This window comes from Nannospalax galili, unplaced genomic scaffold, assembly GCF_000622305.1.
Source record: "Nannospalax galili isolate Female #2095 unplaced genomic scaffold, S.galili_v1.0 scaffold376, whole genome shotgun sequence".
Taxonomy (NCBI): Eukaryota; Metazoa; Chordata; class Mammalia; order Rodentia; family Spalacidae; genus Nannospalax; species Nannospalax galili.
The window spans coordinates 2,354,556-2,376,004 of NW_008338108.1; the positions used below are offsets into that span (position 1 = coordinate 2,354,556).

The 21,449-nt window shown below is 36.0% G+C and overlaps 1 protein-coding gene across 3 annotated transcripts in view; it reads left to right on the top strand.

Moving 5' to 3' along the window:
* Galnt13 (polypeptide N-acetylgalactosaminyltransferase 13) overlaps nt 1-21,449 on the top strand; it is a 652,434-nt gene that overhangs the window by 592,138 nt on the left and 38,847 nt on the right. For all 3 annotated transcript variants that reach the window (XM_029563436.1, XM_008832879.2, XM_029563437.1), the window contains one exon: nt 7,223-7,321. In XM_029563436.1, the coding sequence (XP_029419296.1) occupies nt 7,223-7,321 (99 nt within the window). The remainder of the gene's footprint in view (nt 1-7,222; nt 7,322-21,449) is intronic.

Genomic DNA, 21,449 nt, shown 5'->3' on the forward strand with positions numbered 1-21,449 from the left:
TAGGAAATATACAAAAATTCAATTAAAAATTTTAGAAAGGAACAATAAAAGTCAACTTGCAAAAACTCTAAAATAAAACAATATAATACAGGACAAAATGAAAAATTAAAGAACAAATTGTTTCAGAAATGAACACTAAACAACTAAGGACACATGATCTATAATCCTAAGAGAAAAATCCATAAAAATTTTAAGGGAAGAAAAGGAGAAAATTTTAGATATGAAGAAATTGAAAATGCTTAGATCAAAATTGATAGACATAGAAAATAATGAACAATATCTGAAGTAATATTTCCTAAATCAAAAATAGACCTAGTGAAATAAAATGAATATTATTAAATGTAATTCAAGGAAATGTCAGCAAAAATAAAATTGAGCTATATTATGAAAGGCTCAGTATACAACTTATTTTCATAATAAGAAATATCAAAATATTTTTTAGTAAAACTGTTACATTTAAAGAATTAAACCAGATAATTCATTCAGGAGAGGAAAACAAGCAAGATTGTCATTAGACTTTTCAAAAGCATCCCTTAATACTGGAAGTAAATAAATAGAATTTATATATAATCAAAGCCATATACTGCTAGTCAAAGAGATAATAGTCACCAAATTAATTTTCAAGTATCATTGAGATTGTAGTCAACATATTCAGGCAAAATTCGGAGTTTTTAATATGTTGAATACAATCTCAATGACACTTGAAAATTAATTTGGTGACTATTCACAAGTCATTTGGGATGGAAACATCAAGTCACTCATCTAAGAATGAGAGTGAGAACACAGAAACAATGGAAAAGATTGGCATAGAGGACAGAAGAGACCCTCACTGCGAATTATGACCGTAAAGACTGTCACAGGCTAAGCAGAATAAACTTCTTTGTTATTCCACTAAGGGCATAAGAGGATTAAGTCTTTACTAGTTAACTTGCCGTCTCAGTTATGGACTCTCCAATAGAAGGATTTTAATTTTGATGAATAAAAGCTTAGTTTCCCACACACTCCAAGGCTACCCTTCAACTCAGCTTAGCTCCATTTTCCACACTACTGTGGAATTCAGGGAAAGCCTCCGTTACGTCTGTAAAGTTAAACCTTATTCCAACAAACGCTAGACTGAGCAAAGAACATTTTAAATCAGCATAGTTATATTTCACATGACAATAAACACTTTCAGTTTAAGTGCACATTAAAAAAAAAACTCAGAATTTTTTTTTTAGTAAATGGAATACCTTTTGTCCACTTGCTTCTGCCTACATTTTGGATATTTCTTGAGATCCTCTCCTAGTTTATATTCAAGATACCTGAAAGTCCTGCTAGCTCTATTAGAAAAAAAAATCATGAATTTTACCTCTCTCCCTCCATTGTAGTAACTCTGCACAGCATCTGTTCCTCTTGGCATGATGGCAGAAGGCTCCTCACTTCTTTCTTGTTTCCAGTCCTGTGCCTAATCTACTCCCCAGAACAGAGAATAAGGAATTACTATGCATGCTGATACTAAAACAACTTTGTCTTGGATACTTCTTCAGCCTGATCCTTGCTCACTGCTCCCTGATCACAATAGTTAATACAGTTTTCAGTATTCTCTAACTGTCCAGAACAGGGGAATGTATTTGCTAGTCTGTCTGTCTTGTTCTTGCATAGAAGGAAATACAATTACTATTTCAATTAAGATGTGCTTTCAAGTGCCATCTTCTTAGTCATCTTTCCTGATTCCCTTTGCAAGATAGCACCCTTGGAGCTAGAGAGATAGTTCAGCAGTTAAGGGTACTGACTGCTCTTGCAGAGGACCCTGATTCAGTTCCCAGTACCTACAGGGTGCCTAACCACCATCCATAACTCCATTTCCAGGGGGTTCGATGCCCTTTTCTGACCTCTGTCGGGTCAGGACCTGGATGGGTACACTTACCACTTACATATATGCAGGCAGTGCACTCATATATGTTAAAAAAAAAAGATAGCACCCTTCATCACTTTGCTACCTTTTCTTGCTTTACTATTTTGGGGGGAATGGGGGCTCTTCTTAAGACAGGGTCTTCCGGTAGCCCCAGCTGGCCTGGAACTTGCTATGTAGACCAGGCTGTCTTCAAACTCACAGAGATCTGCCTGCCTCTGCCTCCCAAGTGCTGGTATTAAAGGCATGCACCACCACACCTGGCTAACTTTACATATTTTCCTATGAAAGAGAATTTATTTTGAAGAGTTGTGACCATACAGTCCATATAATAGGTTTACAAAACAATTTAATTTTTCTCAATTTATTATTTTATTATAGTTTTGTGGATTTCATATATCGTAATCATATTTAAACCCCCTCCCCTCTGTACCCCCCATAGCCATCCTGCCCACCAAATTTCAGGCATTCTGTCATATACACTAAGTCTTATCGAGTCGAGTTTGTGTCTCTCGATTTCTCTTAGTATGAGATATGCTTTAACATTTATTTCCTGAGACTTCTTACATCTTTGGTCATACTACAAATTCCTTTATATTGAGTATTTTTCTTCTAAACTGTGAACTCCAGAAGAAAGAGACTATGTTTCTTTTGCTCATTTTTGTATCATCTTACTGCAAATAGTAGGTAATATGAGAAATGGACTATCTCAATGTTTCCTTATTGAATTACTGAATTCATAAATGTGTAACAGACCAAAGTACAGTTTATCTATAGTAAGTAATATATCACTAATAGCTTGTTACATAGAATAAAATATTTTGAAACATTCTTTTTTTTAACTTTTACGAAAACTTTTTTGAGAATTTCATACATGCATATAAGGTGTTTTGATCAAATCCATGCCCACTCCTTCCCCTCCAACTCCTCCCATATCTCCCCACTACTTTTGTCTTTATCTTTTTCTTTCATTTATTTATTTTTATGGGGCTTTTGGGTACTCTAACATTCCCCCCTCTGAAGAGGTAACCCTAAAATCTTTTAAGGATTAGAGGATTAGATAAGAGCTCCCACATACTTTTAACATTATTTTGGCCTTTGGAACAGAGTATGTTGCTAAGAGGTCCAAGGACATTTTGACATTTAGACAAGAAACTGGCTACTTTTCTTTGAGGTCTTTTTTACCCTAACTGCCTAGCCAATTCCTATGTCCTATTTTTAATCATGCCATCCTCTGAAGGGATTACCCAAATTGCCAATAGAGAATAGGGACGCAGACCACTCTGGCTTCTTCCATGCTGAACAGGGATGCAGGATGAGGCAATTGGAGTATCCCTTCAGTGTTTCTACCTAAAAGACTCCCAAATTGTGTAACTCTTATCTCTAAGGGGAAAAGAAAATCCTTTAATCATGAATAGGAGATGTGAAGGAGAAGTAAAGACAAGAGTAATCAGCATTACAAGCTCTAGACAGGGAAGTAGAAAAACATCAGAACAGAGCAATTTTCAAATGTTCATAAGAGTCCATTGGAATTTCTTGACAAGGGCTTCCAAAAGCATCCCTCTATTGTATTCTTCCTCATTATTTTTTTGTCTTCCAATGCTGGACTCTAGAGTGATGGATTCAGGATTTGCTTTCAGGTATTTTGATAGCTGTTGGAGTAGTTAGAATGAGCGTCAGTTCCCTCTCAAAGGCTTCAAGATAACTGAGGGGTTGCTGAGGTGTATGTAAGACCTGAGGGTGCACACTGGATAGCCTTTACCCAGCATGGGTCATGCCTTCTCTTCCTGGCCTTCCTTAGATTGTATACTTTGGCCCTCAGCAAATCCAGGAGGCTATGTGTGATTAGGGTCAAATTACATACAGTTGGCTGGGAAAAGTGGCTGGGTACTCCAGTAAGGGTCCAGTGACACTGCTTTGCCCTCCTTTAATGAATGAGCACAATCCTCAACAAGCCAAATTGTGATGATGTTTAGCGATCAGGCTCAGCTGAAGTTGGAAACATTCTTAAACTCTGTGCATTATGTATCATATAGCGCCATTTTAAAATACTGCTATCAGAGTATGCAAATATGTGGCAAATAGGCTTGAGATTTCTGTTGTCCAACAGAGACCTAAAATCTTACAAACATCTTGGCCTGCAACTTGGCAATTACTAACTAGTACCTATTCAATTATCATGTATCATGCAGAGATCTCTTTTATAACAGGTTAACAAAAAGTATGATGCAAAGATTTTTTTGAAAACTCAACTGTATGTTCTAGGATTTACTGAACTATGTCCGGTATACACAGACCCGCTTAGTGCATAAACTATCACTTTCCTTAATATCTTCCAGCTGCCAGTCTTGAAAATTATTTGCCTATGCACTAAGTTCTGAGATAACCTAAATTAGCCTGAGAATACAGTTCAATTCTGTCCCACCAGTGGGGTTTGCTTCCAGAAACCTAGACACTTTCCCTGCAATACTTAATGTGTTCTGCCCTGTTCAGTGGGTCACTGCTCAGATTTTTTGATAAACGTGTCTAAAACTCTGAACTAAATTTAAGCCCACTGAAACAGGGCTGGTCTGACCCTTCCAACTCTTACCCAGTGTAATACCCACTGCTCACAGTTCTTCTTGAAGGCCTTAATGAAAAGCAAAGTCTTTCCAACTCCTGGGAAGAACTGCTTTATCATGATGCTCACAGGATAGGAAAGCTGAATTATGTAAACCTCATCTATCCTCTATAAGTTTCTATAAAACCTCTAGATTTATTCATTCTTCAGCTATGAAAATATTTGTACCCTGCATAGATAACTAGGTAATAGTATCTAGGCAATTTGGAGATCATAATAAAAAAGTCTGTCCTGTGGTGGAGTTTGGGAGGGTAGAGGAGGGAATACGGGGAGAGACAGCTAACTCTAAAGGTCTTTGGAAAAAGTCATATGAAGCTGGGCATGGTGGTGCTCACCTTTAGCACCAGCACTCAGAGGGAAGCAGAAACAGGAGGATCTCTGTGAGATCTAGGCAACCCCGGTATACATAGTGAGTTCCAGACCAGTGGGGTCTACAGGACCCAGGAGACCCAGTCTCAAAAAGCTCAAAAGAAAAAAAAATGAAAGAAAGTAAAAAGAAAAAGTCATATGAAGACAGAACTGTAGAAGCTTCCATATATATGGAAGAGAGAGAGAGAGAGAGAGAGAGAGAGAGAGAGAGAGAGAGAGAGAGTTTGCATATATATGGAAGAGAGAGACAGGACACGGTAACACACATCTTTATTCTTAGCACTTTAGCACTCAGGAAGCAGAGGCAGGTGGGTCTCTGTGAAATCAAGGCCAGCCTGATATACATAGTTATTCCAGGCCAGTTGGCAATACAAGGGAGGCCCATCTCTAAAACCAAAAACAAAACAAAAGAAAAAACAACAAAAAATAGTCTACATGGAGCTATCTTATAAAGGAGGTACGATGCCCCTACCTGACACTACAGGCTTAACTTAATACCAGGAATGTACTTTTGGAGTTGTTGAGACATCTTTATCACACCCTTCCCCCCAGGGGCTCAGCTAGTGCTGTGGAAGAGGAGTTGGAAAGATTGCAAGAACCAGGGGTGTTAGGCAAATACAACTAAACAGTATTTTGAGTACACAACAGGGCAGTTGCACATACTGACATAAACAAAACGTGCACAAGCCCAAACCAGACAAAATCCCCCATGGAAAGTAAGGTGGACACAAACCCCCAACTCTAGCTGAGGAACTTTTGCCAATTGATAGTTGCTGGGAGGAGGAAGGTCAATTTTCTTTAAGAATGTGACAGTGGATAGGTTGACCATGCTCCAGGGATTCACCCATACAAAGAATATTTGGGGAACACAAACTGGGCTCAATAGGCTTTAAAAACAATAGAGGATACAAAGTGAAGGAGCATGATTGGGAGGGGGTGGAATGGAGACGAGATGAGGGAGGGGATTTGAAGGTGATCAAAATACATTGTACCGAATTCTCAAAGAATCAATAAAAATATTATTAAAAAACAAAGTATTTTTAAAAATGGATGTCCTTACATGGGTCAAGGGTATAAAATTCCCAGAAGTAGAGCAGGTAAATATATACTTGGGGGATGAAAATAGGGGAAAAAAAGAAGAAAGATCCCATTTAATATAAGGATTCTACTCCCTTCTTCCTTTAGAGCAACTTATGCTTGATTTAATGATTTTAGCATTTTTAATCCCAGAGAATGACTTTTTAAATTACACAGGCTTAAATGTGTATTAACTTTATGCTAATCACAGGACTAAGGCAGTGTTTGATTATAAACCAGTAACTTGGTTCTGAGCTTGGCAGTTTAATCTTGCTTTTGAAGAATTCACAATATGAAATTATATTTAGCTTCTAACAGCATTTTAAAAATATTTTTTTGAGATTTGTACATTTCATACAACAATTCTTAATCAAATTAAGACAGCCCCCACCCCCATCCATGCCCCTATACTCCACCCCACCTGGCCTCATGTATTCTGTCATATATATTAAGTCCTATCTGGTCAAGCATTTTACCCAGATTTCCCTTGTTGCAAGTTCATCTACTGGAGTCTATTCAACCTATCTAGAGATTGTAAGGAAGGTCTACTCTCCCTCTCCTGGCAGCAATCAGTCTCCAACAGTTCTCAGGCTAGGGCTGATTCCCCCCCCCCCACCAACACACACACACATTTCCATCAAACCACACTGGGTCCTTGTCTGATGGAGTTGGCCTGGGTCTTGTGCTTGACACCACCATTGCCACATGTTCACATGAACTAGCTTCCAGTGGCCTGAAAGCCTCTGTAACAGTATTTTTTAGGGTCAAGCACTGCATTAAATTCAGCAACAGAAGATATATGAATATGTCTTAGTCACAGAAATAAACAATGCAGTTAATTTTATTAATAAGCAAGACAAAACAAGTAATACAGAAATCTAATAAAAACAAGTTTAATTACTTAGTCAATTTATTTTAATTTCCTCACATTTTGTACTATAATTTGAGAGTAGACTGTAGTTATTTGAAAACTGTCCTAATAAAGGGTTTTAATAATTTATACCATATAGAACTTTTCTTCTCTGCTTGATTAGATGCTAATTTCAAAGTCAATACTGTTCAAATTTGCTTTAGGAAGACTTTATAACAAAGTTTAAGTCTAAGAATAGGTAGAAAAAATATGATGTTTAAAACATGTTCCTGGAAGAATTTCCTTACAGCCTTGAATCACTTAGTTAACAATATATGGTTGTTAAGAATAAGAATGATTTATGATTTAATTGTTCAAATTTTGTTTTACACTTCCATTTTTATGTTTTCTTTAGATAAGAAATGTTGAAACCAATCAATGTTTAGACAACATGGGCCGCAAAGAAAATGAAAAAGTGGGCATATTCAACTGTCATGGCATGGGAGGCAACCAGGTAAACTCTCCTTTGTCATCAGCCCTTATTGTGGGGGTATTACCAGTACTATTAACACCAACAGGGCACATGATAGCAGTAACATCTTCAGTAAATGAATGGGTGTTTGAACCAACAACTAATTTGTGTATCTTATTTTCCCATGTATCTTTTCTTAATAATTTTTTGCTGATTTTGTACTATGTACTTTGAACACATTCAAACTCCCTCTTGCTAACCCCTTCCATGAATTCATGTCTTCTATTCTAATCTCTGCTTCTGAAGTACCCCCGGGTGTGGGTACACACTCTTGAGTCTGGTCAACCTACCAGGCATGCCACCAGTAAGGAAATGATACTCTCTCTCTCTCAGAATCCATCAGTTGCCAATAGAGTCTCAGCTATGACTGGGACTTCTTTCCTACTTCCCCTACATGTTGGGCCCCTGTTTGGCTTGAGTTTGCAGAGGTCTTGTATATGCTGTCATAAGTACTTTGGGTTCATATGTGCAGTCACTCTGTGGAGTCCACACAATAGTTTTCGTGTACTCATCTACTACCTCTGACCCTTAAAATCTTTTTGCCCTCCTCTTTCACAATCATTCCTGAGACTTTGGGAAGAGAAGGTACAATATAGATGTCCCCTTTAGGTCTGAGTCCTCTGTGGTCTCTTATTTTCTACACACTGACTAATTTGTAGGTCTCTGTTTAACTGCCATCTGCTCTAAGAAGAACCTTCTGTGGTGAGAGCTGATGTATGAGTCTATGGATATAAATTAAGTTATTGTGAGTCAATTTAACATTATGTCTGTTTAGCTGAATAATAGTAATTGGTCTTCCCCTATGGCCTGTGACCTTTCTAGCCACTGTGAAGCAGGCCTTAAATCCAATTGGCAGGTGGTTGGTTACTCCCATAAAATTCCTGCCACTATTGCCATTGGACATATTTTGCCAAACCAGTTGCCACTGCAGCTCAAAGAGATTACGGCTGAGTAAGGTTAGTGTGAAGCTACATCTCTGCTGGTACATCTCATAGCACTGGATGGTGTTATACATGTTACTGTCACAAGTATCAAAAGAGAGCAATGCACAATTAAATGAAAAGGGCAACACTTTCAGTGAAACTCCATTTGACAAGGGCAGTCAACATATTACAATATTGCATTTTATCATGATGAGTAAATAAGCACTATGCTCTTCTATTTACTGAATGAGAAAATAACATCTCAACTGCAGTATTTTCTGTGTTAATTAATCTATTTTTCTTTGGCTAATTTCTGTGTGTAGAAAAATATCTAAGAGTTTTTGAATTTTAATAAAACTGAGCAGTACATTAGTCAGCACTGGAGGCCTATTCTAAATCTAGGACAACTTTTACGGTGGCACTTCAGTTAACTATCAGAAACTTATCAGAGCACAAAGAGGACTCTTGTGATCTACTTGAGTACGGCAAAGTAGCTCTAGCGTCACCCAGAGTCTGCTTGTTTGTGAGTCACAGTACTGTAGGATTCCTGTTACTATAGCTACTTTGGAATTCCTGGGAACTATAATCACATTGCTGAGTTTGAGACGGGTCCACAGACAAGCTGTCTACAGAAGGTGATAGGAACAGCAGCAATGAGTTCTGTGTAAATGATAACATTTCTAGGCAGAGTGAATTAAGGTCACGACAGCTATTTTGTCCATCAGGTGTCAACATTCCAAGCACAGAGATGTACGTTGACTCTGGTATTATAAAACAAGAAGAAAAGGGGTCTAGTTGGATTTTGAACGATATTTCATACAGGCTTGCATCATGCAGTTGAGAAAATGAAATGTTTACACTTAAATAGAAACAAAACAAAAATATTAAACTCCTAATTAGAGTGTTTCAATGTTTCAATTAAAGCGGGAAAATAGTTAAAATCATTTCCAAATGATAGCATTTGCGAAAATAATATTATTAAAAAAGAAGGTATAAAAATAGCAAGTTAGGCAAAAAAAAGTATCAAAAATGGCACAGCTTATTGTTTGATTCACAACGAATTCAAGAGGCCTCTACCGCCAAAACCAAGAGTTCTTTAACTTCATCTGGAAACTGAGGAAAGTCAAACCATCAAAAGACTAAATATACAGAGGATTATCTTTCCCCTGTCACCAAAAATTTGAAAGTGGCCATTGGTGGACATTTGTTTTGGTCACCAATAGTTCCATCAAGAAGTCAGAAACTTTCTAGCTTTTCCATTCTTATAATTGTGAGCATCATCTGGTCAGAAGGGGTAGCTGAAGGAAGGAAGCACTGCAGGTAGGAACCGCAGCACCCTTGCCTGGTCTTTTATTAAAAAAAAGCCATGTTCTTAAAATACAATCATCCATATACATGCTTCCTTGTCCAGAAGTATACTGCTTGAACACCCCTAACTGCAAGAAAATCTCTGCGTAGTTTGCCTCCAATGCCCACGTGCTCTTCCTTACAGGTCATTTCTCATGGATATTGTGTGAAAATTTGGAAGCACCTATATAATCTCCCTCAACAGGTTATAGGGGGAAAATGTGCTAAATATCTGTACCATGATGAAATAAAGAATTCAAGTAAGAAACATTACTTATGATATCATCCTAACTATAAAGAAGATTGAGATGAGAAAGCAAGGTCACCAGATGAATTACCCACAAGCATTCACTAAGCTGACAAAGATAGGTTCAAAAGGATAAATACAGATTCAAACTTGTCAAAATGATGTCATACTCCTGGACCACAAGGGTCACAATGACATTATCTGTCTTCAAGTTTCGAAAGACATAAATTAGTCATCCCTCTCTGTTGAAAAGTTCTTGTTGGGAAGAGTTTATGTCTTGCATGTATCTCCATTTCTGACACCTGGTGTTTTGTTTGGGATATAAGAGATATGTAATAAATGCTAGTCTTGTACAGAGATGAAAACCTGTATGGCCAGACAACACATCTGTGCCTTGGTGCTGTGTGGATATTGCCAAGGAATTACTTGGGCATTTTTTATTTTTGCCATTGTAAGCAATCTCAGATTAAAAAATAAACAAAAAGGGGCTAAAGAGAGGGCTCAGCAGTTAAGAGAACTGACTCCTCTTGCACAGGACCCGGGTTCAGTTCCCAGCACTCACATGGTAGTTAACAACCATCTGTAACTCCAGTTCCAGGGGATCCGATGCCTTCTTCTGACCTCTGCAGGCATTGCACGATGGGTGTACTTACACACATGCAGGCAATACACATACACACATTAAAAATAAAATATACAATATTTTTTTAAAAAAAATAAAAACAAATTTCATAATCTATCTCAAGCAGCATGGGACATACTGGACACTCAGTGTTTACTGGCCTGTTGCCCCTAATAATTCTCTTAGTATGAGTTCAGGTATCTCGCTTTTAACTTTGAAAAAAATCAAAGAAACAAGCATCAGTTAACAAAAGCAAGATAAAAATGCTGGGCTTTCTTTAGTATTGTTCAACTAAAAACAGGGAATAGCTCTTCTGTGTTCTAAAAAGCATATATTGTGAAAATTTTAAACCATTGCATAAAACTCTATTATGATGACTTTTGTCTTGATGAAATTAACCATTTCTAAGATAACTAATAGAGACATATTTAAATTTTTCTCTTGCTTATTTTACGAAAAGAACAGATTTTTGGATTTTATTTGGAGTTATCCTTTCTGTTTTAATGTTTCATTCTTTTATGTTGCCATGGAAACAGCATCTATTTTTATGGTTATCTAGTGACAAATTTTTCTGCTAGCCCCCAGACCATAGAAATATTCATATTCTTCTTCCTAATTTCACACAAAATCTAAAACTAAGGCAAATATTTTTAACCCAATTGCATTTCAATGTGTGTATATGAGAGTGTACGTGCGTGCATGTGTGCATGTGTGCGTGTGTGCATGTGTGCGTGTGTGTGTGTGTGCGTGTGTGTGCGTATTTAAGAAAAAAATCTCATGTAGGCAAAGCTGATGTTGAGCTATGAATGTAGCTGAGAGTAGCCTTGGATGTTTTTTTCTGCTGAGATTGCAGGCTCTTGCCACATGCCCACCTACATTCAGCTACATCTGGGGCGGGGTGGGGGGGAAGGAGAAGTGTTTTGTTTGTTCACAAAGATATGTTAGCAATCCTTTTTTGCACAACAGTTTTGATATTTGAGATTATTTGATACTTTTAAACTTGCAAACAAAATAATTGGTTGCGCTGTGACATTTTCACTTTGTAAACCAATATAATCTGTTCTTATTTGCATACCCACTTGCCCTCCCCATCCCTTCCCCACACTTCCCTCTTCCTCTCAAACAGTCCCTCCTTCAACTTTAATGTCACTTACCTCATATTCCCCTTCATGTCTCTTATTTCCCTTCCTCATGCTTTTAAAACTCTTCCCTTTAGTAGACTCCATTTTACTTTTTTTGTGTTACCTATGTGCATATGTGGTATGTATGTATAAATTTAAATCTAGTTACCATGTATGAGAGCAAACATACAATATTTGTCTCTGAGTCTGAAGTACTTTGCATAATATAATTTGAAGCTCCACATAATATTCTCTAAATAACATAATTTCCTTCCTTGTTACAGATCTATAAAAATTCCACTGTGCATATGTACCACATTTTCTTTATCATCTCTTGTTGGGCTCTATATTTTGGCTACTGTAAATAGTGCAGTAATAAACATGGATATGCCAGTATCTCTTTGGCATACCGACTTGGACTTCTTCACATATATACCCAGGAGTGTTATATAGCAAGATGACGTTTTCATATGATTTCCGTAGTAGCTGCACACGTTTACATTTCCACCAGCAGTATACAATGAGCTCTCTTTCTCCATATCCTCACCATCATTTCTTGTTCTCTGGATGATAGCCATTCTAACTGAGGTGAGATGGAATCTCGATGTAGTTCTAATTTGCTTTTCTTTGATGGCTAAAGGTTTTGAAGGCATTCAAACCTTTACTGGTCATTTTTACTTCTTCCTTTGAGAGCTGTCTATTCATTAACCCATTCTTAAATATAATTTTTGAGAATTTCACACATAAATATTGCATTTACGTTATTTCTAGCCTTCACACTCTCTCTCCAACTTCTCCCAAGTCACCCCCACTCCCTCATAATTTCTTATTTTTCTTATTATTTATACATATAGATAATGTGTATATATATATATAATACAAAGTCCATTTAATGGTATACATGTGTGTATGTGCTTAGGCACCCTCACTTAGGATTAGATGTCTTCAACAATATGGTCTTACATTCAAGTTCTGGGAAGCAATCAATCACTGTGGCAATAGCCTGTATTATTTTGGGAAAATCAAAAATTCTCCTTGTCTGGCACTATGATTTTTGTTATATAGACTTCCGTAATATGCATTCACTCACATATATATTGTTTGTGTATTTTCAGTAGGTTTATGAAATAATGCATTTCCCTTTGGTTTTCCACACTACATGAGCATTACTTATCTCTCTTTCTGAACTCTCTCCCCCTGTATTTCCCCTCCTCTCCCTCCCCAGTTAAAGTAGCCCCTATTTCTCCATTTCTTGTGTCTTAATCCCCCTCTAGCTCCTTTCCCTTTCTCCCACATGGATCCTTTCTAATTTCCTGGCTCCAGAAGTTACTTCAGGATATTTACTTACATCAAAGGATTCGTAATTAAGATCCAAAAATGAGAACATGCATAGATTATTTTCCTGAGTCTCATTTACATCATTTGCTATAACAGTTTCTAGCTCCTTCCATTAACTTGAAAATTTCATGATATTGTTTTTGTTTTGTTTTGTTTTTGTTTTACCAGTGAATAGAACTCCATTGTGTAAATGGACCACATTTTCATTATCTGTTCATCAGGTTGGGGACACCTTAGTAGTTTCCATTTCCTAGCTATTGTGAAAAGAGAAGTGATAAATATCTAGTGTTTCTGTAGTAGGATACCCATTCTTTTGGGTATATGCCAAGATATGCCAAGGACTGGAAGAACTGGATCATATGGTAGGTCTCTTTTTAGTTTTTAAGAATTGTATACACTGATCTCCATAGTGACTGCACCAGTTTGCAATTTCACCAGCAGTGTGCCAGAATCTTTCTTGATCTTATCTTTCTGACTGGGGTAATACGAAATTGCTGACCTTAATTCCTAAATGACTGTGGTCTAAATTAGAAAGTCCTTTCCTGCACCTATATGTTATAGGGTGCTGCCTATGATTTCTTCTAATAGTTTCAATATTTCAGGTTTCACATTGAGGTCTTTGATCCACTTGAAGTTTATTTTTGTACATGGTGATACATACAGGTCTAATTTCATTCTTCTACATGTGGAGATCTATTTTTCCTAGCGCTATTTGTTGAAGATGCTGTCTTTCCTCCATTGTGCATTCTTGGCACCTTTGTCAAATATCAGGTGGTTGAAATTGCATGCACTCTTATTTGGGTCTAATTTCATTCTTCTACATGTGGAGATCTATTTTTCCTAGCGCTATTTGTTGAAGATGCTGTCTTTCCTCCATTGTGCATTCTTGGCACCTTTGTCAAATATCAGGTGGTTGAAATTGCATGCACTCATGTTTAGGTTGTATACTTTGTTCCATTCATCTACACATCTGTTTTGTACTAATACCATGTTATTTTTATCATGATAGTTTTGTTAATGTAGTTTGTGATCTGGTGTGGTAATCTCTCCACCATTGCTCTTTGTGTTCAGGCTTGCGTTGGGTATCCAGGCTCTTTTGTAGTTCCACATAAATTTTAGGATTTTTTTTCTATTTCATTGAATAATGGCATAGGGATTTTGATTGGTATTTCACTGAATCTGTACATTTCTTTTGTTAAGATGGTCATTTTCACAATATTAATTCTACTAATCCATGAGCATTAGAGGTCTTTTTATCTTCTGGTGCCTTCCTCAATCCCTATCTTCAATGATTAAAGTTTTTCATTGTAGAGATCATGTACATGTTTGGTTAGGTGTATTCGTTTTGAATTTTTATGTATTTATTTTTGTATGTGTCTGAGTGTTTTGCCTACATGTATCTAAGTGCACCATATGCATAATGCCTGTGTTGGCCGGAAGTGGGCAACAGATACCTTGAACTAGCTCCCTGTGGGAGCTAGGAACCAAAGTTGGGTCCTCTGCAAGAGTACCCAGTGATCTTAACCCCTAAGACATCTCTTCAGCCCCATCATTAGCCTATTTCTTGATTAGAAGATTTAATACGGGAGTGTTTAAATTTTGGAAATCTTCATTGCTTGTAGATATTAATCTTCTATTAGATGAATAATTTGAAGACATTTTCTCTCCCTTTGTAGGTGCTTCCCTCTCCTGATCACATAGAAGTTTATTTAAAAATTTATTACATCTGTTTATTGATTCGTGAGGGGCAAATCTCATGGCATGCACACAGAGGAGAGGGCAAGCTGTGAAAGTCATTTTGCTCCTTCCACCAATTTAATGGACTAATGGCTAAAGAGGAAGAGTTGCCATGATAAATCCTTTTATTATTACATCACTCACAGAAGTACATGGTGTTGCTGTTCTGATTTTATTAAGGATGTGTTAAATAAAAACCTTGGGCATTTAGGTGAATGACTGAGGAGATTCACCACTTTGAAATTAGGTTGGTCCGATTCTAAGTCGGTCTAATTCTACCCATAGTTTAAAGTTGTTGTACTTACATGATTTGCAGTCACAGCAGTCACATTACTTAGCATTTAAGATTGTAACCACAGTGGTTGATCCTAATTGTGTGTGTGTGTGTGTGGTGTGTATTATATGTGTGTGCCCCATCTTTGTCTATTTAATATGGCATCTCTTTTTAAAATGTCAGTATCTTCTTACCAGTATCAAGTTTATCTTGTGTAAACCATATTTCTAGCAATGTATTCAAGTATTCAAAAATTATCGTTTAATCATTTTAAAATGATCTTAAAATTTTCATTGTTTTTCTTATGTCTGGATGAGTTTTGTCTCTTTTCATCTGAAAGAACTATTCATTAGGTATTTACTACCATGCATGTGTCAAGCACATTTAAAGTCTCTTACTTACTTTTCTTTATATTTTCATAAATAGATTTTTAAATGACTTATGCATTCGAAAGTTTGCCCATATATTTTCTTTGGGTGTAAAATACTGTTGTTTTTTTTTTTTATTTTTTACATTTATGTCTTTATTTACTGTTTGTATGTGTGTGTGTATGTACACAAGCATGTTCCACAATGTATGTGTGGAGGTCAGAGGACAACTTGTAGACGTTAGATCACTTATTCCATCATGTGGGTCTCGGAAAGCATACTCAGGTTGTCAGGCTTGACAGCAAACACTTTTACCCACTGAGCCATTATTCTAGCCCATAGTTATTTTTTTAATGTGGTACTTTTAAACTATGTTTACACCATCTTATTGGTGACAATATCAAAACTGGCAGTTGATTCTCAACCTTATAATGTGTGTGCATATATGTGTATATTTAAATATTGATGACAGATTTAACTTTAAAATTTCATAAAATGTAATTATAATTAATACAAGCAAAGTAAATTTATTTAAAATGATTGTTTTGATATGAAATCAAGTATTATTATAAAATTTTAATACTTAATGTTTACCTTTGATTTATGTGACACATTTAATGAAAACAGAAAAAGACATCATTTCCAATACATCTTACTGCTTTGTAAAGACAAGTGCATAGAATAAAGGAAAAATACTCACATTTTAGAGAATCTATTTGCTGTTCTCTTTCTCCTTAGAGTCACTCACTTAGAGAGACTTAGAATGCTGATGTAAACATTCCAAGTAACTTATTGTAGTGAATGGTTCTGAGCCATTTTCATGATAGTAAGCCTTCAGGGACACTTATGCAAGCTAGCCATTTCTTTTTTTTAATTTTATTTATTATTTTATGTGTATGTGTGTATTGCCTGCATGTAGGTAAGTGCACCTATGTTGTGCAATGGCCACGGAGGATAAAGAGGCTGTCGGATCCCCTGGAACTGGAGTTATGGACAGTTATTAACTTCCATGTAGGTGCTGGGATTTGAACCCAGTTCTTCTGCAAGAACAGTGTTCTTAACCGCTGAGCCATCTCTCCAGCCCCGCTAGCAATTTCTTAAAACCTCATCTTTCACCAAGGTAAAGATGAGGTTACTATCTATACTTTTATGTACATGTCTCCTTCTCCTCCACTAAAATTTGATTATTCATATTTCAGAAGAATATTACTTTATGGCAAGTATACTACAGACTTGGGAGTAAACAAATATTTTATCTTTTTAGTATTGACCACCTTCAGAGAGCTTAATTATTTTAGAAATGTTTTCTAATATGCTCACAGATTATAATGAATATACTCATTCAGCAGATATGTATTTATTTTAAAGTTTGCTTTTCTATAAGCACTATAATTACTTAGAAGCATTTGAAAACCAATTTGGTCCCCTTTCATGGAGTTTGCACAGTTGGAATGAAAACTTACCAGGGATTACACAAAGTAAATTTGCAAGTGAAATGAAATGGCTTCTGAGGAAAAATGGAACATATACCATTCATTAAATGTTTAAATGAGTTGGATATATGCAAGCTAAAAGAAAGCTGATTGTCATAATTTCTATAAAAAGAGGAATTTTTCCAATAGTCTTTTAATCTCTGTAGGGCTTGACAGGGGAGAACTTCTGTCTCTGTCTCTCTCTCTCCCTCCCTCCCTCCCTCCCTTTTTATTTGCCTTATGGAATACTTTCTCAGTTTGTTTGGCTGCTGGAACACAAATATAGATGGTGCCTTAGAAACAGCAGACATTCATCACTTGTTCTGCAGGAGGAGACTTCTAAGATCAAGGCCCCAGTAAACGAGATTCTGCTTCACAGATGACTCGACCATCTTGGCTGTGAGTCTACATATGTTGGAAGGGGATTGCTTGATCTCTGGGGTCTATTTTATAAAGACACTTGTTACCCTAATGGTGACAGAGTCCCTCATGATATAATCACCTTCTGAAGACTCCATCTTCTAATAGTATCGCAATGGGGATTTTAACACAAATTAATTGTAAATTGAGGAGGCAGGGACACAAATATTCAGACCATAGCAAATAGTAACTTGTCTCAATTATTCTCCATGAAAAACACCTGGCTGTCTAGTTCACAATATACACTATAGGCAGTATATGCCATTAGTAGGGAAACCATGTAAAGAAAACAAGCTTTTCACAGTGGCCTGGTTGATCTGGGCCACAGCTATCTCTCCTTAAGTCTTTTAAAACAAGAATTCATTTCATTTCAAGTAAATCTCAAGATCAGCTGTCTTGGCATGAACAAAGCCTTCTGTAAGTATTTAGACAGTGAGTCTTGTATCACCATGTTACTTCGTTCTTCACATTTTATTTTCCTAGGAAACTGATTCTTTTAAGGAAACTTTAGCATCTTATCTATTCAAACCGACTAATGCATAGTTCTACATGAATGAACAGACATACTCACTCTGTCTATAATTATCTCACTCTTCAACCCAAGCCCATTTGTCCTTTAATTGCTCCATTATCCTTTTATTTTTTTCTTTCTCATCATTCATTGATTCTGATCCTCCGAACCTGGAGAGTAAGCTCTGCGAATTCTTCCTACTACTCCTTTTCTGTCTTTTTTCACAATAATAATTCTACTTTCCGAGTCTGTATCTTGATTGTCTCGCCTGTGCATGATTACAGTGTTTTGAGTGTAGCGTCTGTGTAGCTCAAATCTGTCTTTGACTGCACTCACTGTCATTGGATAATTAAAGTGGTGACTCCTTGCAAATGTGTGACTGCTAACTCAAAAAGCGTACGGAACCAACTAAAGAGTTTTAAAATGGTATTATCTACCAGTTAAGCTCTATCCAACATCGTCTGTTCTTTCCTCTCTTTGAGTCTCATCTCATTACAGGCTGCATCATCTCTATTGACACTGATTAGACATGTTTTTGTCATTGTTAGTTGTTTGTTGTTTTAAGATTACTTTTTTATATATCCATTTGAGATGTTCCCAAATGTGATGACCTATAAATTCCATTCTTTTGGTCTCATTTAAAAGCCACCCTCACAAAATTAAATGCATCCTTTCTATCTAATGTATTTTTCTGCTTTTCAACATATATAGATTTGCATTCATTTGATTTTACAGTAGCAAATTTTTTCCTCACAGTTATTACTTACTAATATATAATTCTCTTAATGTCACTCTTACTCTTTAACTCCTTTAATCTCATTCAGTTTGGAGTATCTATCATATCTCCAAAACCAAAATGTAATAGCTTCTTGAAAAGAAAAATTTGGTAATTCCTTTAAAAAAAATCAAAAATTTCAAAATCACTCAAAATCTTATTATGAGTGTTGAAAAATGGCTTCAGAACTCAAGTCAAACCATATAAAATAAAATCATGTCTTCTGGGTGTTGAAATTGATGCCTGAAAATGCTACTGTAAGAGCTATGGTTACTGAAAAATGGCCACTTAAGATATGCAACCTGAGGACATTGTATTGCCACAAACCCTTTACAGACTTAGGTGGTTCTGGTATAGATGTCAGAATGAAGAGGCTATCTTCGTTTATTCAATTGATCTGAGCAAAATGAGGTTCATAGTTTGCCTATACAAAAAAGCAGAAGGCTTAGTATCTTGGTAGACAGAGCTGACAGTGCTGTGACCATCAGACTAGACATCCAGGTACCACTACAAGCTGGAATGGGAAGGAAAGATTCTCCCCTGGAAACCTGCTGGGGCCTCAGTACCTACTAGAGAAACATATTTTGGACTTTTAGTCTCCTTTCTGAAATGTGAGAGTATATATGTGGTTTTAACCTACCAAGTTTTTGGTAATTTATTTTAGCCTCTACAGGATTCTGATGTAGGAACTCACAAAGACAACCAGAAATCATCAAGCTCAGTTCGTAAGTATTCTACCATTTAGAAGAGAGATCTAAGACATTTCTTTCTCAAAGTTAGAAGGATCATTTCATCTAGTCACTTTAAGAAATTAGGTGACTGACTAAATTTTACTGATTCTTTATGCTTTATAAAGTTTATTTATTAGTGTGTATAAATGAATGCGATGAGGGACTATGGGTGGGCGTGCATGTCACAGCACTTGTGAATGTCAGAGAAAAACTTTGCGATCCATCAAACTCAGGTCTTCAGGACTGCATGGTAAGTTTCTTTACCTACTAAGCCATCTCATCAGCCTGACAATTCTTCGTATTTTAACCAGAAAGTTTGTCTTTGTAAAGTCCATTTTAAACTTACATATTTGTATAGTATCTGATATTTTAGTAGCTATTATAATAGATAATTCTGTCAGTAGCCCTGTCCCCTATATTAATATGAAGAAAAAAATATAAAAGTGAATCTTTAAGTGGCAATAGCTCCTTATTTAATAGTTAATCTGACCTACATAAGGAGGTTAACGTTTGGTTTAGATTCATTTTAAAAATCTTATTCCAACAATTGAGCAAACAACAACTAACATTTTTTTTTAGTTTAAGTAAATCATATTATTTATATAGAGAACATCTCTGTAATTTTGCAGTTAATCAACATTTATAGGGACATAGGCTGGGGGTTGTAACTTTGTGATAGTGTCCTTGCCTCATGTATCCAAGGCCCTGTGGTTGATATGCAACATGGAAACAAAAAAATATATAAAACTTATCTATAACTTGTCAATTCTGCAAGCCCTTTTGCCTGTCAGAGCATATCCATGTCAGAAATGACCAATTTATTGAGTTGAGCTTTTATTTTTCTTTAAAGTTTACTAAGAAATAAACATTAGTATGGGCCGTTTTCTAGATTTATTTTTCTTTTAAGTTTTGAACATGCTATTTTGGTCTTCACAATAGCAGTATTAGTGGCACATGTTTTTATTAATTTTTTATTTAGCATATCAAAATGCAGTTCATTACATTATTTACACATTTTTATATTAGACTTCCTGCCCGACTTGTCCCCTTCCTTCTTCCAAATACTATTCCTCCCTTGCTTTCCTGACATACACACGCACACACACATGCACGCACACATATCATCTAGATGTATCTTATGAGAGAAAATATGAGATGGAAAAAAGTCAACAAATTTCTGTGAAATTCTGTTTTCTTTTACATAAGCTATAACTTTAAGTCTGTACTTTTTACTTTTCTATTCCTTGTATCAGTAGTAGAAACCCATCAATTTTAAAATGCTTGCTCAATCCCAATGTTGAAAATATAGAAATTTCATCCGAATTTTGATAAGGACAGCAGTGTATGGAAGAGGGAAGGGGAAGCCACAGGAGGAAGGCCAAAGCAACCTGGCAGAGCAGACAGCTCTGAGGGCTTCTAAAGAAATGATGAGGCACAGGAGAGTGTGTCAGAGCAAACCATGGAACAAAAGAGACATTCTACAAATTAACTGATTCATTAAAGCACATCATCATGGTTGACATAATCTTTAAAGAGATAAAATTATTTCGTATCAGTAAGACATAAACTAAAATAGTACTCTAGTCTGCTGGGGAAAATGTATATACTTTTGTACTGATTTGATTAAGGAGAATAACAGAATGTTTTTGAAAAATCTCTTTTACAAAGTGAAATATCACACTCTCTTATGAAGAAAAATATGACTATTAACTCAGTTGAATAAACTTCTCCCATATACACATATCCTCAAAGGTATATATACCTACCTTACCTCACACTCTCAATAAACTTTTCTTGCCAATAACAGCATGCTGTTAGCTAAAATATGTGCTAATCAAAAATATTTTGCTGCTAGAAGAATTAACTCTTCTCATGCTACATATTTACTTCCCCTGAAACTCCTATTACATTCATATTGGTAGTATGAGTTGATTTTGTATAGTTACTAACATTCTGTAAATTCTTTAAGGGCAGATGATGTATTCTTATTCCTGGAAATCTGTAAACACAGTGAGGAGGGAGCTAATATATACATTAGAGCTCTCAAGAATGTTAGAGGAGCAGGTGCTACCCAACCTTATGAATGTCATATAGATATAGCATTAGCAGGAAATAGAATGGACTTTTATCATGGAAATCTTACTAAGTGCTTTAAATATGTCATTTCTGCACATTTATTTTATTGTTTGTATGATAAGTATTTTATTGTTTTTAATATATAAAT